Raw genomic sequence first — 16,951 nt, 5'->3', positions numbered from 1 at the left:
GAGAATGAGACAAGCTCCTGAGGTGCGGTCTGGGGGCTTGCAGAGGGCATGGAGACCCAGCTGACAGGGCTGAGCCCACAGGCAGGGGAGAACTGCACTTTGCTCCTCACCTGGTTCCCACTGCTGTGCTTGTATCACCTGAGTCCGTCTACTTTCTTCTACAGAGTGACCTCTGGTCTTTGGGGATAACGGCCATCGAGATGGCAGAAGGCGCTCCCCGTAAGTAGATGCATTGATCTGCTTTAATTAACCCAGGGTTGTAACATGTTGGGGTTTGCTGAGCACCAGCTGACTCTCCGTTCTCTGCAAGAAGCAGCATGCAAAGGTTTTCCTGAGCAACCTGGGCTTGCTGAGATGGAACTTTCAGGGTCCATGGGGACAAAACTGCCAGGGCAGTGTGGCCCAGGGGACAGGATGGGTGGTGAGCAAAGGCACACGACCCTGTGTGACTCCTGTGACATCACTTGAGCGCTTTGGGACTCAGTTTCCTCTAACAAAATACACATGAAGAAGAGGTGGAGGACTTCCAACTGGCAAAACACTGCTCCTCCATGCTGATGTTCCACTGACCTCCACAGTGACACTGGGTTCAGCTGGTGCATCTGCAGGGGTCACACAGGTGTCCTGGGGCCCTCCTTGCATGCTGGTAAATGCAAATAAATAAATCAGACCACAGTGGCATGTGATGCAGCTGCACCGTGCTCTGGGTCCATTGCTGTCAGCACCTGGCAGAGTGCTGGGGTCCCCAGCCAGCCCCTGGTGCTGCGCCCGGTGATGCTGGGGACATCAGCTCTCACCCGAGCTCCAGGCTGCTGCCAGGCCAGGGGTTGTCACTGCAAATCCTCCTGCTGTGCCAGTCTTATAGCCTCTTTTGAGGAAACCCAGGGGGTCTGTGAGATGCTGTGCCGTGTTTAACGCCTCTTCTTTCACTTTGCAGCTCTCTGTGACATGCACCCCATGAGAGCCCTCTTCCTCATCCCCCGCAACCCAGCCCCAAGGTTGAAATCCAAGAAGTGGTGAGTCTCTTTCTCAATTCTCAATGGCTATAAAAACATCCCAGGAGCAACATGTTTCTGCCGCCCGGGCACACTGGGGATTTGGTGTTTAAATAGATTTGGGGGCTGCTGATGGTCTCTGGCATCACCCCGTGAGTGGGGGTTTGGGTCTTGATCACCTACAGAGGGACAATTTGACCTGAAGGAGTTGTGCCCTAAGGGATGGAGAGTTTCCTAGGCAAGCAGAGGGGAGTGCTCTCCAATGCTGCCATTTCACTGTGCATAGTCGGCTTTTCCAAGACAGTTCCTGCAGCCTGAAGCCAGATGACACTTTGCTTGGCTTCCATTTCTTTCCAGTCAGGTTCTGTTTTCAAGTGGAAACATGTATCCTGGCCAAAAAAAAAAAGGATAGTTTATCTTGAAGGCCCAGGAATGCAGAGATTTTTACTTAGTTTGGGCTTTATTTTAAAATTTTGCAGGAAAAAATACGTCACTGTTTTGAAAAAAATGCAGGGCATGCCAGTAAAAACCTGTAGGAAAAATATTCCAGAAGCCCAGCAGATGTTGTTTTGTTACTGTATGTTCTGTACCAATGCAGCTGGAGTCCCGAAAAACACTCATCTTTGGTTCAGGCAGTTTGCCTGCCCCAGGTTCAGCAGTGGTTTGGTCAGGAAAGATCTACCAGATGTTAGAGAGACAGCATTGCCCCTAGGTCCTAGGTGGGTTGAGTTTGTGGAGGGAAGTTTTGCCTTATTCCTTGAAATTATGCCTATTATCTTATGGAAATAAATAAAAAAAAAAAAATAGTAATTGGTAAGTATTGAAACCACTTTATGCCAAATAGCAGTTATTTTGTTGCTGGGAAAGGAGCGAGACAGGGTTTGGAGTCCTCTGCATCAGATGTGTGGTGTTGGGGTTTTAGGGCCAGCCCCTCTGAAACTCACCCAGGCTTTGCCAGGAGACTTCTTAATTTTGTCAGTCTGATCATCAGCTCCTCCAGTACCAAACCAGGAGGAGAGGGGCCTTTCCTGGCTGGCTCTGCAGAGGATGTCAGAGATGCTCAGTCTCTTTCACAGCCATCTGAGGATACACCATTAGTCAGCTGAGAAAATAGTTTATGTGCTTGTTTTCTGCCAGATCACCAGTCTCCTACTTCATTATGCGCTCACTGCTACAGCACAAAATGGATTGTAAGACTTTGGAGTTTATTTTTCATACAAAAGTGCTGTTTATTCAGCAAAGGCTCCCTCAGCCTGCAGGCAGAGGGGAGCTGATGAAAGCAAGTTTTGAGCAGAACATTTTCCCCATCTCATTTAGGCAAAAATGGAGCTGGGCTGGAAGTTGTATTTTATTCCCTGCTCCGAAATACCAGGATGTGTTTTGTGCCAGCTGGGGTGTGGCTGGTGCCTGGCTCAGGCTCGTGGGGGATCTGCCTGGGGTCTGCTGCTCTGTCCAGGGCTGTGCTCTGTCCATGCCTGGGATGGCATCCTGGCGGCTTTGGGAGAGGGATTGCTTTAGAAGTCATAGTTTAATGAGGCTCGTTCTTCAGGGGAGCACGATGCTCACCTGGCCTCTGCTCCCCATCCATGAGCAAGCAGCGATCCCTGGTCTCTGACAGAGCTGGGACACATCTATACTGGGCAGCACAGACCTACGTGCACCTTCGAAGCTTTCATTGCAATGGGAAATTCTGAAGAACTCAAATGAAGCTCCAAGCCAGTATGACTCCACTGATTCCTTAATAAAAAAATTTTCAGCATTTTCAGCAGGACACGGGGCAAACTTCTGTCCTTGGCTCCTTTCTCAGCTGGAGGTTTTGCGGCTGACCAGGATGGGTCCTGGAGCTCTGCAAGCCTGACCCAAGAAGACTGGAGATATTTGACCAGCTTTCACGGTGGCGCTCTGGTAGTCAGTGGGGTTGTTTTCACAAGCACAGATCACAAGAGAAAAACAAAATGAAGAAAGATTCAACTTGAACCTTGAGTTCGTCCTTGCTTCTGTGTGCAGCAGCACGTGAAGGTATACCAACTGGGCAGAGGCACCTTTTTCTTAATGATACAGAAACAACAAAGTGACTCCAGCACCCATGAGGGTAAATCAGGGAAGGCCGAGACGGTAAACAGGCACAATAGCTGCACCAGACTGAAAATCCTGGAGAGGAAAATGCTTTTGTTGTTTACTAAATCCTGGAACTCGCTTTTAAAATAGGGCCATGTTCCTATGAAACTGAAGAGCCTTTGGTATAATTTTATTTCCCAAGTAAAACCAGCCAGCAACGAAGCTTTATTCTCTTCTTCCCACCTTTCGCAGGTAAAATGAACTTGAACTTTAGCACTGTCGTTCCCATAAGCACTCCCTAGCCCTGCCGAATCAGAGATGACAGAATCTCTTTGTTAATGAGGTGACATTTGCACTGTGATGCCACTTCTCATCCATGCAGCTGCAAAGACTTTGCAAACATTGATTTAAGCTTTGCAAACCCCAGGAGCTTGGAGGAGCGTGTGGTTCATGAAGATGGGCTGAGATGTGTGACGGTGTCCTCCTGGATCAGAGCCATGGAAAAAGCCCTTGTCGTCTGCTCCAGTCCCGCTAAGGGCTGAACCGTACCACTGGATGGGCTTGTTTTTTTGGAGAGGAGGATTTCAGGAAAACTGATCTGGTCCCTCTCCACAGCTGCTCAGCTGGCTCAAGGATGCAACGATGTCTCAGGGCATCACAGGGCACTGGGACCCCATTCCCAAGAGATGGGCAAACCCATCACTTAGTGGAGGATAACTTTTTTAGCTACTTCACCTTGACCATATTTGCAGATGCTCTGGGCCACTCATCCAGGTCCAGAGTCTCTCCAGCTTCACACCAACATCCCGTGGATTGTCCCTTCCGGAATACACAGAGACATGGGGTTTCTTGAGGCAAGCTGGGGAAGGAAGATTGGCTTGTTAATAAAGCTGGAGGGAGGATTTAATTGGATCTTGTAGTGTGTTTTATTTTTGCATCTCAATTTGTATGGATTAGCACTTAAAAGATAAATGACTTTTAGTCTGACAGCTTAGAACTAAAATCCCTGAAAGCTTATTGTTTTACTTCTAATGCAATTCTGTAGTATCTGTTGGCTTCTGACATTAATTTACATTTATTTTCCTATTTGCTAAAACAACATAGAATATAGTGTCCTGTCAGCATCCATCTTTCTTGTAAATCCCTGTTCTCTTGGGTTTATAATTTGGTGAAATTAGTTCCAGGAAAACTTTTGATATGCAACACTTGAGACTAAGAGAAATTTGTTTATTAAGGATTTGGCTGGAATTGGTTTAACTGAGATTGAATTAAAGTGTTTGGGGGAAGGCAGGCTGTGAGGAGAGGCCTCTGCCCAAGCAGTGCTGCCCGAAGAGCATGTGCTATTCACCTGGGTTTGTGACTGGGGAGACCAGGACCTGGTGGGTCAGTGATGCTGCTGGGATTCACCCTGAGAGAGCAGGGAAGGGCTGCGGGCAGCGAGCATCACCCGGAGGTTGTCTGATCAAGCCATGTCGTGTTGGGTGGTTAAATCTGAAAAAAACACATCAATCTAACTTGTCCTACTCCTCTTCAGAAAGGTACATCTCTTGAAACACTGCCCATGGCCATAAAACATGAGAAATGGTTCATTAAAAGGAATTGCATTTGTATCTGTATGTGTTGTCTTTCGTTTCTACCTGCAGTTTCACAGGTCAGAGGGAAGGGAGGAGGAACACACCCTTGCATTTTCTTGGTTGCCATTGATGGCATCTGGCTTTGGTGATTCCAGGTCATACAGGTGGTTCCTAGCTTTCTCCAGGCTGACCAGAATGTTGGTTTCTCCTAGTGGAACCACAAGGCCATCGATAGGAGTGTGTGTGGGAATAGGATAGGGTGAAGTGATGGAGGGTACTTGTGATGGTGCAGCTTTGAGACCATGCTGAGCATCAACAGAGAAGTCATGTGAATCCTCTTGGAAGGCTGTAGCAGCCAAATGATCTCAAATACTCACAGGTTTCTCACTTTCTAATACAAGTATCGGTACATTTACCTCTTGGGTTTTTTCTGTACCTTCCTTTTCTGTCCTTGGCCAGGTCTAAAAAGTTTCAGTCCTTCATTGAGAGCTGCCTAGTGAAGAACCACAGCCAGAGACCAACCACGGAGCAGCTGATGAAGCACCCCTTCATCCGAGACCAGCCCAACGAAAGGCAGGTCCGCATCCAGCTCAAGGACCACATCGACAGGACTAAAAAGAAACGAGGAGAAAAAGGTTAGTGGAGAAGAGAGACATGTTAGTGGAACAGTAGCATTCTGGGCAATCCCTGGCCTCTACCATGTCTTGGAGATCCTTAGGGCAGACCAAGGCACCATCCATGTGGGCAAATCGTATGGGTGAAAGAAGGCAAAGAGGACTGGGTTGCTCGTGGTCTCAGTACCAGTTTCCTTTATTCAGATGGCAAAGTTTGTTTGCAGACTGGTTGAGTTAAATAGGTGTGGTCCCTCTGTGTGACCACACTTTTTATGGTTTTGAGGTCAAGTTATTTTGTTTGATTTGATTCCTCTCAGTTGATGAAATGAAAATAAATATCTGTAACAAAACAATTGGTGTTCATACGAAGCCTACAGGTGGCTGTCGTTAGATTTCATCAGTGTTTTTTAATATTTTGTTTTTCCCTGATGAAAAAAATATGTATTTTTTGTCCAGGTGGTAGTTTCCACATGGAACATTTAAGCTTTGATTCATTAAAATGTGTGTATAAAATTTACGTCTGCATATATATGTGCTGACATGTGGGAGGGAGAAGCTGCTAAGCTGAGTTTTCCCCAGCTCATGTATTTCATGCCAAGTCTGTTGACATATGTGACACTCATGCTGCACCAGAGACGAGCAGAGTTGTGCAAATGAACATCTAGATAAGACCCTTGCCCCAAAACAGTTCCATTGACTAGGAATAACCTATTAAACTGGATGTTTTCAGTGAACTCTCCAGGCCCTATCAAAATCTGAAAGGAAGATCAGATAGCTGCAGAAACTTGTTAAAGTATTCAGCTGCTTGTGAACCGAATTTTAATTTGAAAGCTCGTTTGTAGAATCTAGCAAATTAGTATGTCGCTATTTCTCTTCTTATTGTGATATTAATTTTTCATATGTACCTTCCAGCCCCTTGTAATAGATTTCACTATGATCAAAACAATAAAACGGGATCCCAGTGAAGTATTAAATGTGTTTAGTCTGGCAGATGAAGACTGGACCCTAGAGATGGAGAGTAATTGGATAAATGCAAGCCTTTCTTTTACTATCATTCCCTTCATCTGATAAAGATGATATCCCAACAGAAATCACAGTATGTAGCACAACACTGCAGTTGGGCTTTTATGTAGATGTCTTCATTGCCAGGAAGATGCATGGATTTGTATAGAGAGGAGTTGATGCCTTCAGAGCCATTGTTAAATACCACCTTCCAGTGCCTGTGGCTTCAATGGCTTGTGGTGCATCTCTCTTTGAAGAACCCTCCTGAAGAAGGGGGTCACTCACTGCCATATGGGGATAAATTCTTATTTTATGAACATCCCCATCTTTACTTCGAGTGTCTGTTTGGGCTGTTGCCCACTGTGCTGGTGCTGCCAGCACCCAGGGAGACCATGCATGATTCCCCTGTAAAAACAGAAAACTGAGAGAAAGAATGCTGCTTATTCTTTGTCATGCAAGAAAAAAGAGAGTTCTCTGTTCTGCCTTCAGAGCTCTGGGTTTTTCAATCACTGGAAAAACAAATGAGTCCAGCAAAGGGCACTGATGAGCAATTCTGTTCCTAGATGAGACAGAGTATGAGTACAGTGGAAGTGAGGAGGAGGAGGAGGAAAATGACTCTGGAGAGCCCAGGTAAGAATCGGCATTTCATTTCTGCCCTTACACCTCTTTAATTCTGTGTAAAATCAGCTTGGATTACAGGTTTCTATAAACTTGAGATGGAAAAAAAAGACAGTTTGAGTACTCAGTCCCATTCCCTGGCAGAACAAAGTATTTTCCCTCTGCCAGATGTGTAGGGAATAAACCGATGCTGCAGGTCACCTTGGCCAAAAGCTGGGGAAGAAGCCCCGGGTACCTCTTTGCCTGTGGGATCTGCAGCAGAGTGTGGAGCTGTCATGGGAAGGCGGATATTTAGATGTGGAAAAAACGTGAGATGAAGTTAAAGAAGACTCTTTAAAATGTGTTTCCTTCTGTCCCTATTTCCATGTAATTTTTCACCATGAAACCTCCCCAGTGCTGCTGCAAGCACAGTAGGGCTGGAACTTACTTTCTTTGGCGACATTTTTCAGAGCCTTTGCAATTAGTATCAGGTTATTCCATTATTTCACTGAGATAATGTAGTATTTTAATATCTGGCAATGATTCATGTTAAATGCGCTTTGTGAACAGCTAAATATAGTGCGTGCCACTGCAGCACAAGAGGCTTTCATTAGAAACTTAATGTAAAGGAAACCTTTAGCAAATAAATTACTGGTGAGCCATGAACAGCGCTGTGTCTGCTGCTCTGCCCCAGTATTTGTGGTTCCCATGTCCCTCCATCTGCTGCTCCCCAAGCTCTGTTGGGTGTTGGGATGCTCTTGGGATGAAGGGGAGAGGGGCCAGAATGGAAAATGAGGCAGAATTTTAAGAGGTTTAAGGGCACTGGTGAGGCTGCACCACAAATCCTGGGCTCAGTTTTGGACCACTCATGGCAAGAAAGCCATTGAGGTGCTGGAGAGAGTTCAGAGAAGGGCAATGAAGCTGATGAGGGGCCTGGAGCACCAGTCTGATGGGGAATGTCTGAGGGATCTGGGGCTGTTTAGCCTGGAGAAAAGGAGGCTGAGGAGAGACCTTATCACTGTGTACAACTACCTGAAAGGAGGTTTTAACATGGAGGGTGTCGGTCTTTTCTCCCAAGCAGCAAGTGAAAGGATGAGAGGAAATGGCCTCAAGTTGTGCCAGTGGAGGTTCAGATCGGATATTAAGGAACATTTCTTTATGGAAAGTGTTGTTGGGCATTGGAACAGGCTGCCCAGGGAAGTGATGGAGTCACCATCACTGGAGGGGTTTAAAAGACATGGAGATGAGGTTCTTAGGGACATGGTTTAGTGCCCGTATTGGGTTAACAGTTGGACTCTATGATCCTGAGGATCTTTTCCCACTAAAAGAATTCTATGATCTTCTCTGATGCTTCTCTCCTGTGCAGCTCCATCCTCAACCTACCTGGGGAGTCAACGCTGAGACGGGATTTCTTGCGGCTGCAGCTGGCAAACAAGGAGCGCTCGGAAGCGCTGCGGCGGCAGCAGCTGGAGCAGCAGCAGCGGGAGAACGAGGAGCACAAGCGGCAGCTGCTGGCCGAGCGGCAGAAGCGGATCGAGGAACAGAAGGAGCAGAGGCGAAGGCTGGAGGAGGTAACTGGCCAGAGCCGAGCGATGGCCTGACAAAGGCTGGTTTTGGGGTAGAACAGCAGGATTTGTTGTAGCAGGTCACAAGTGACTGTTCTCAGCCTGGTTTAAGGAGATCACGTCCTGAAATGTTTTGTTACATGGGACAAACTCACGCTTTCTGCAGACCACCCTCTAGCTACTCGCCTTGCCATAGGAAGTGTTGCCGACTCTTGTGAAGATAATAGAGCTGGTTTGCTATAAATAATCCCTTGAAATACCAAACCGAAAAGGATCCCTGCAACTCCTGAGCAGAGTTAGTGACTGTTGGGGTGATAGCTCTATTGAGTCAAGGTGGGCAAAGCTCTTATGGGTCTAGGCATCTGTCAGGTTCATTATCGCTATTTGCAGCTGTAGGCTGTTATAGTTGAGAAGAAGCTGAATAGCTCCATTTGCCCTTTCCCCAAATCCACGTGCCACCTGTGTCCCCTTTAATCGCCAATTTCAACTTTCATCCTTCCAGTCCCTGCCAATTACAATTTCTCTTGCAGGGGAGTGGCAGATGCCTGCCTGACTTGTGCGATGATCCATATGTGCCCCAAAGCATAAGATTTCATTACCCTTGTCTTAACATACCAGCTACAAATGCGATCGGTCATAAAATTATCCACCTCATTTAAAATCCAGCTGCAGGATTTGACCGGGTGACTTTGGGTGTCCATGAGTTGCACAGCCTGGACGCATTCTCTGTGTGAAGCGCTCACTTTTGGTTTAGCTCTCCATTCCTGGATTGCAGAAGTTCACCAAGAATAAGGTGGGGTTACTCCTATTTCGGGGCATTTGATGTGGTTTTGCAGAAAGAAACACTTTGCCTCGCACTGAACTCATCCCAGGTGTCTCATTGAAGGGCTCATATGTTAAGGGTAATTAAATTAGCATTCTGAAGAGGTCACTGATATGTCTGAAAAAAGGACTTGCAGGACATAGCCTATTAGAGCAGCCACCCGCTTAATTGGCATGAGCCAGAGTGTCTCCTATGTTTAACCCGACTCTGGGTGTGCTGGGTAATGCCCCCAGGCCAGGGGCGCAGACAGGAAGGAATTTCAGGCAGCTGATGGTGATGATGATGGTGGTGGTATGGCCCCTCTTTGAGGTGGCCCTCTGAGCCCCTCGGGGCAGAACCCAACACAGGCAAATCCCGGGCAAAGCGTTTTTTTCAGTCTGGTAAATATGTAGGTCTGTCATGTTGTCAGAGTGCAGAGCATCACGCGTTCAATACATTGTAGGTCAGGCTTTGCTGGTGTCCTGCTCCTTTCCCAAAGCTGGTAAGCTGCTTGGAAAAAGGATGAGGTTTGCATGTAGATGCACCCTGAAATCCCCAGCCCCGGTAAATCTGAGGACTGTCACGAGGAAGCCTGACTCTGCATTTGTCCCAGCCTTCTTGCTGCAAGCAGTGCAGGAGCAGAACAACAGCAGAAGAAAAGGAGACACCAGATTAGCTGCAATCCTGTAATGAACACAATGCTTACTGCTGTATTAATAGGTTCTCTTCACATAGAAGAAAATTGTTCTCACTCTTTGCTGCTTCCCAGGCAGGTTTTCAATGGAGGACTAATCCCCTTGCTAAGCTGGCGAGCTCTGCCCTGAGCTATGGAGGTGCTGCCTTGCAGGTCCAGGCTGTGCACAGCCCGCCCCGGGGATCTGCTGCTCCCGCCATCCTTTCCCCCATGTCATTAAAAGCTAATGCCACCATAGCAGCATTTAAAATCAATGCCACTTTCTGGTGGCTCTAACAGCTCCCCTGGACTTTTCACCCATTGCCTTCTTCCCAGCTGCTCTATGACTTTTTGGAGCTAAATTGAAAGGGAAAGATGTGCTGGGGCAAAGCCACCCAAGAGGTGTAACCCTGCTCCTGCCATGTCGGAGAAGTGGGGAAAGACAGTGGGACTATAACCAAGGGGCATCCTCTGACCACCCTGGTGTTCCGACACGGGTATGGTCAGCCCCGGGGGCTCAACGGGATGATTTTTTTTTACAGTGAGGGTGATGAAACACTGTCCCAGGTTGCCCAGAGAGGTGGTGGATGCCCCATGCCTGGAGACATCCCAGGCCAGGCTGGACGGGGCTCTGAGCAGCCTGATCTGGGTGAAGATGTCCCAGCTCATGGCAGGGGGTTGGACCAGCTGAGCTTTGAAGGTCCCTTCCAACACAAACTGTTCTGTGATTCTATGGGGAAAAAGCGGACAGCTGAGTGCTGGCGGCTAAGCCAGCCTAGCCAGGTTTAGCCTCACCTGCACCTCCAGCCATGGAGTAATATGAGCTCTCTTCTCTGTTGGACACCCTGTGCGTGGTGACCAAGAAACATAGCTGAGTTGTTACAATGAGAATTAAAGCAGAAGTCCTTGGAGACGTGCAGACCTCCCATTGCAAAGGCGCTGGGTTGTGGCAGGGGTGAGGAGGGACAATCTGCAGTGTGGCTAGCTGTGGCTTGGCCAGCTGCAAGGTGTCCCATGTGTGCTGTAGTCTGCGGTAGGAAAACAAGGAAAATAGTAGAGGCAGAGATTAGCAAACAGAAAGTTTTGTTGTTCCTGCAGGGAGTGGGATAGAGGAGCCGCACAAGCAGCTCTGAGCATCCTCCTCTTGAGTGTTCTGCTCGTGGAGGATTCCCAGCCTCTGCCCTGGGGTGCAATTCTGCCTCTGCCTGGGGACACAGGAACGGGTTTTTACCCCTAGGCTGTCCCGCTGTTGCTGGCACAGCTGGCCAGTGGTGGATATAATTTGGTCTTATTGTTCTTCCCATGTATTTGGGGGGCAGGAAGCATCTGATGGCCAGACAGAGGTACAAAACCCTTCTGCAGCAGCCGGGCTGTTACGTTTTGACCTCTGTGTTTTCTTGCGCTAGCTTTGCACTAACTTCACTTGTGGGTTCTTGGCTTTGGATTTATTTTGGTTAATGGGAACAGAGTTTCTTCCATGCTACTTTATGGTCTGACTAAGATGGGGTGTGCCTCTAGTAGACAGCATTGGACCAGCACTTCTCTGCGGGGAGAGACCAGTGGAGAAGACTCAGATTACTGTATTTTCAAAATAAAGTTGACCTTTAAAATAGAGCATCCTGGACAAATAAACACTTGGAACTGGTGGCTTCTGGGGCTTCTAAGTCAGGCTGTGTAGTACTGCCAGGCATATTACTATGTTTATAGAAAGAGCTCTGACTCATAATAAAGCACCGAGAAGGTGGCCAGGCTGAGTGAGGGCATCAGCCGGGCCCCAGTGCAGCACCGAAAGGATTGACTTTGGAGGATGACAAGCTCAAAAAATGCCTGGAATTAATTTGTACTGGAGATGCACAGTAAAAGAAAAAAAAAATAGCTGGAGAAAGGCTGTTCATGGGATAACTGGTCCATTCCTCTGTCAGAGCAGACCTTCCATAGATTTTTCTTTTGTTTTTCCCATCTTGTTTTTAAATACTGCCAGGAATAGAGCTCCCACCATTTCTGTTCCCTCACCCAACAGAGCTCATAATGAAAAAATCCCGTTTTTTTCTGTCATCTCAATCTTCTTCAACCAGGGATTCTGAACCTCTCACAAAGTACCTCTCATTTAAGGCCTTTTGGGGGAAATGCACCATCTCATAATGTTGCTCCACCAATAAAATCAAATGTGTATATAAAAATGTTAAGTGAGAAAGTCTGCTGGTGGTCTCCTGATGCACCTCATGCTGCTCCTGAGACCATCTGCCATCCTTAGTGTGCCTCCTTTCATCTCTTGGGCACTCGGGTCTCCTTTTTCAACAGCTGACCCATTTCCTTCTTTAAGGCTGCATCTTATTCCAGGCACCCAAAGATACTTAGATTTGCAGCTGTCTTTAATTGCGGTAGAAATAAAAAATCCCCAAGCCAGCTTTCAACCCGGGACCTTCATGGGAGTAGAGGCACAGCTCAGTTTTTCTTCTTGCAGGAAGTTAGTCTCATAAATTCACCTGAACTAGCTGCAAAGAAACACGAAATTAAAGAATTAAATACCAATAGATCAAATAGCACTAAGTAAAATATTTCTGTAATGCAGAAGGGTAAATTGCTTGAATATATTTGATTTTTTCCCTGTATAGATGGATATTATATATATATAGTTCCCTAATAAACCCTCCATTTGTTGCTGGCACAGAATGAGCCTTACTGCACCATTTTAACCACCAAAATTCTAGCTGAGCCATAGGAATAACACATCTCCCAGTCAGGAGCATCAGGGATACTGTGAGACAAACTGTGCAGACCCCTTGGCAGCAGTGGGTAGATGTAGGCAGGGAGGGCTTTACAAAACATCATTTTTCTGCCATCTTCTGGGTTTTTTTTTCCCTTTCTAGGTATGAAGCAAAGGTCAGATCTTTACAGGGAACATACAAGGCCAGGCTAAGCATTTTGCTGTTTGTGTGTGAGGTTTCATCCAGTGCAGTTATAGAGCTGCTTGTTCAGGGGATAAAAATTTGCTGCAGCTCCATTATACGTTAACCAGCAGAAGACCATCTACTGGAAGCTGTTAAAATCAATGCAAAAAAATGCCAGCAATTAATTATAGATAAGCTAGCTAAAATGATGGTGGTTATTTTCTTCTGCCTATGCAGGTGTCATATAGCTTGTAGGAACGTTTTCATTAAGATGACAGCCTCCTTGCAGTAATATGTTTCATGGGGTCACTACAGTGGTCCCAGAAGCAGTCCTGTACCCATTTCCAAGGCGAGCTGCATTATGGCAGCTCCTGTAATACAGGTATCTGCTAAGCCTGATGTGTCTCTGTTTTTATTTTGGTTATAAAGTATGCATAACTCATAGTTTCTGAACCATAAGCCTCTTCCTGCATGGAGGATCCTTTTGTGGTGATCTCAGCTAAAAGCTCCTGCGATGGTTCAGGGCGTATCAGATTCCTGTTTGCTGTGGTGGGAAGTTCTGACCCAGTTTTTCTCCCAGTGGGAAACACCCCTTCGTGCTCCAGTGCTCAGTGTGTCAGGGAAGATGATGTTCCAGCCACAGCCACTCTTTCCCTGGTGGCTCAGATAAATGAACCTGTCACAGCAACACAACCACCTAGGATATTTGTTTTCATTTGTCACTTGGAATTTCCCCTCCTCTTCTTCACTGGCTCATGCTCGTGTTTGGGAACAGCAGACAAGTTTTCCAGGAGCTTCTTCTTGCAAGTGTCAGTGCCTCTTGGAGCTCGCCAGGGTCACAGGGCAGCTTCAGCTCTCCTATTGCTCCTAGTCCTGAATGCGACTGATCCAGCAAAGGAAGTTTGCTCCTTTGAAGTCCTTGTTTCATGCTAGGCCTCCAAGGACCTTCCTACCAGAGGCTTTGCCTTCCTGTGTCTTGCCTCATCAATATTTAAAACCTGTCATTTCTAGTGCAGTGCAAATAAGATCCCATTCTGGCTTACAAGCAGCTACATATAGCTTTACCTGCAGAGTTATATAAATGCACTCCTAATTAATTTGCGCTCTTGCCTTGCATGAATAATAGATCTGGGTAGTGTAAATACACACAGTAGTTTCAGGCTTGGAGAAACGTGGGAAGTGTGCATTTGCAGTGGAAGAGGGAGGGCAGAAAACAGGCAGAAAAGGAGGCAAATAGAGAGAGATCTTTGAATCTCTGCCTTTTTTTTTTTTTTTACATGGACTTTTCACATGCAGTTTTCAGCTGCATCTCACTGAGCTCAGTCCGTACATTAAACAAGTCCCCATCATTCGTCACCAGTGTGAGCAGTGATGGGGGGAGGTGGGTGCAGCGATGGGGGGAAGATGGAGCAGCGATGGAGGGGAGGTGGGTGCAGTGATGGAGGCTTCGCTCAATGCAGTGCCAGGTCCTCACCAGATGTTTGGCAGCTGCTGAAGTGGGTCCATACAGGGAAGGCAGCTGAACATGCCGGGAGGCTGCGCCGCTGCCAATTCACTGCAGCAATGCAGAGATGGCGGCGTGGTCTTTAGCTGAAGGTGCTTGCAATGCGACCGTGACAAATGACTTGCTTATAATGTGACTTGACAAAAACGCTGTGGAGCTGGAGGGAAGCTCTGTATGCCTGGCCTTGATAAATGGATATATTTCATCCCACTCTCAACCTGAGCCCAAAGAGCTTGGCTGCGGCAAGATGCTGAAGTCCTTTAAATATCCCAGAGAGCATCAGGCTTGGCTTTGAAAGAAAACTGTGCCTGGGGGGGCTCAGTTCCCAGCTCCAGTGGTTAAATAGGCTTTTTGGTGTGTAAATAGGGCTGGGACTGCTGGGTGCACGTTCTACTGGAAGGATGGTCATGTGCTGCTCCCTCCCTAGGAAAAACACTTTTTGGAAGGGTTTGGCTTTGTTTGACTGCTGAATTGGAAATAATGACTAATCGGGTGATTTTTTTTTTTATTTAAGAAATAGCTGTGGCATTCAGGGCCTTGCCTCCTGCCAGCCAAGCCCAGCCTGCACAAGCATTATATGCTTTATTCAGCAACATTCTATTCTAATGGAAAAAAAAAAAAAAACAAAAAAAAAACCAAAAAAACCAAAACAAAACAAAACAAAACAAAAAAAACCAAAAGTTAAAAGCCACCCAAAAAACAGTGTGATATACACTGGAATTGGAAGCTCAGGGTAACGTGTATTCAACCCGTTAGTCAAAAGGTCCGTGCTCCTGGGTGCATGGCAGCAGTGACCATCACCCACAGCGCTCATCTGAGGAGGTTCGGGAGTGCTGGGGAAGCCAAGAAATCCTGTGTGTTACCCTTACTGCTGCAGAATTACTATGTCCTGCTGGTATATCCTCTGCAATTTCTAGTATAGAGTTCAAAAAAACTTACAAACAGCGCTGTGTTCACGTTGTGCTTGGTGAGGACAGGTGTACACACGGAGTAACACATGCAGCCCTGGCTTACGTGGGCAGCGCAAGCAACTGTGTCTGGCGTGGGACATGCTGGAGTCTGGAGCCTGGCAGGTTATTTCAAGTTTGATGCAATTTTTTTCTTCCTGGAGGCGAGTGGAGCAGTGTGGATAAATATGGCTATAGGTGGCACTAAAGCTGTGCTGCAGCTCGAACGTTAAGCTGGAGGAAATCAGCACAGTCCCTGTGCAGGGTGGCTGTGGATGTCACCTGTGGATGAGGAGGTAGCAGTAAGACAGGCAATGGCTTCTCCTGATATTTAAAATATCTCTCTATAGATATAACTATCTTTATAGGCATCTATCTACAAATATATTTGTAGATATATATCTCTAGACAGATATGGAAAGAGATATAAAGTAGAATATAGGATATTGAATTATATATATCATAGTCATCTAACTGAGTAGACCTGTTTCTTACATAGTTATTTATTATAAATATATATATATTAGAGATGGATCTATTGTATTACATATGTATTATAGAGATAGATCCCTGCATAATATAGAGATACAATATATATCTTATATAATATGACAGAATATCGCTCTATAGAGATGTATCACTGTATTATAGAGATAAATATAATAGCTATATAATGTCTCTATAGATAGTTAGCTATAATAGGTATAGATACCTATATAGAACATATCTATATAGATATCTATAGATAGATATAGATACCAAATCCATCTGTCCATACTGGGCAGGTTTACTGCAGAGCAGCAGTTTAAAGCAGATGCATCTTTGTCTCCAGATAGCTCAGCCAGCTTCTTGGGCAGAGCTGCCGGAGGCAGCTGCCAGCTCCAGCCCTCCACGTGATTTAGCAAACATGTGGCATTGCCAGCCCCTCCGGTGCCTGGCACTGCAGTCTGCTCAGCTGCTGTGTCGGCAATGGTTGCCTCCCCGTTAACACTGCATGCATGGTGGAGCTGTGGCAGGCTGCAGAGCCCCAGTAGCCAACATTGGCATTTGAGTGCCCTCTGCTGATGTGTCAGCGGGCCACTGCGGTGCTGAGCAACCTGTAGCCCCTCTGTTTCCATGACAGAGCATTGCAGTGATTTACTTTGAGCCCCCGCACCCCAGGATGGGAGAACAGGGAGGTTTGGGTAGCTGGAGGAGTGATGCTGGGTTAGAAGCATGGGGGAGTGAGTTGAGGGTGTTACCTGTGTGCCCAGCGGACACAGGACAGCTCACAGAAGGCTGTAGAGTGTCATTGCCCCAAAATGCCCTGGATTGCTGTTGGCAAAGATGCTACAGAGCCAAGCAGGCAGAGATGCAGCCCGGGGCAGGGGTGGTCTGAGGACAGCAAAGGAGTCCCCCCACCCTGTTCATTTGGTGTTTCAGAAAAGAAAAACCCTTGGATTTTGGGTCTTCTGTGTTACCTTCTGACTTGAGCGAATGTAAGAGGGACACATTCCCCTCTTGGCAAAGAAGTAGCTCCCCCAGCGACCCCCCTCAACTTTGCAGGTGGTTTTGGGGCTGAGATATGAGCTCCCCGTAAGTGACAGGCTCATGCATCTTCCAGGGTGAGTTCCTCCTGCCTAATTAACCCCCTGGTCCGGCACACTGGTGAGTGGGGACCGTGCATTGCCCACATAGGCAGAAAAGGGGTTTGTGTGTATGGTCCAGTGCTGGTTTGGGGGGATGCTCT

General features: G+C 46.9%; 1 protein-coding gene across 7 annotated transcripts in view; it reads left to right on the top strand.

The window, feature by feature from the left end:
- The window catches only part of TNIK (TRAF2 and NCK interacting kinase), a 418,581-nt gene that overhangs the window by 363,871 nt on the left and 37,759 nt on the right, over nucleotides 1-16,951 (top strand). For all 7 annotated transcript variants that reach the window (XM_071812563.1, XM_065844459.2, XM_065844461.2 and 4 more), the window contains 5 exons: nucleotides 165-219; nucleotides 938-1,016; nucleotides 5,087-5,262; nucleotides 6,807-6,873; nucleotides 8,207-8,411. In XM_071812563.1, the coding sequence (XP_071668664.1) occupies nucleotides 165-219; nucleotides 938-1,016; nucleotides 5,087-5,262; nucleotides 6,807-6,873; nucleotides 8,207-8,411 (582 nt within the window). The remainder of the gene's footprint in view (nucleotides 1-164; nucleotides 220-937; nucleotides 1,017-5,086; nucleotides 5,263-6,806; nucleotides 6,874-8,206; nucleotides 8,412-16,951) is intronic.

This window comes from Patagioenas fasciata, chromosome 9 (assembly GCF_037038585.1).
Source record: "Patagioenas fasciata isolate bPatFas1 chromosome 9, bPatFas1.hap1, whole genome shotgun sequence".
Classification (NCBI taxonomy): Eukaryota; Metazoa; Chordata; class Aves; order Columbiformes; family Columbidae; genus Patagioenas; species Patagioenas fasciata.
Note: the sequence above shows the minus strand (reverse complement) of the source record. Positions and strands in the feature narration are given on the sequence as shown.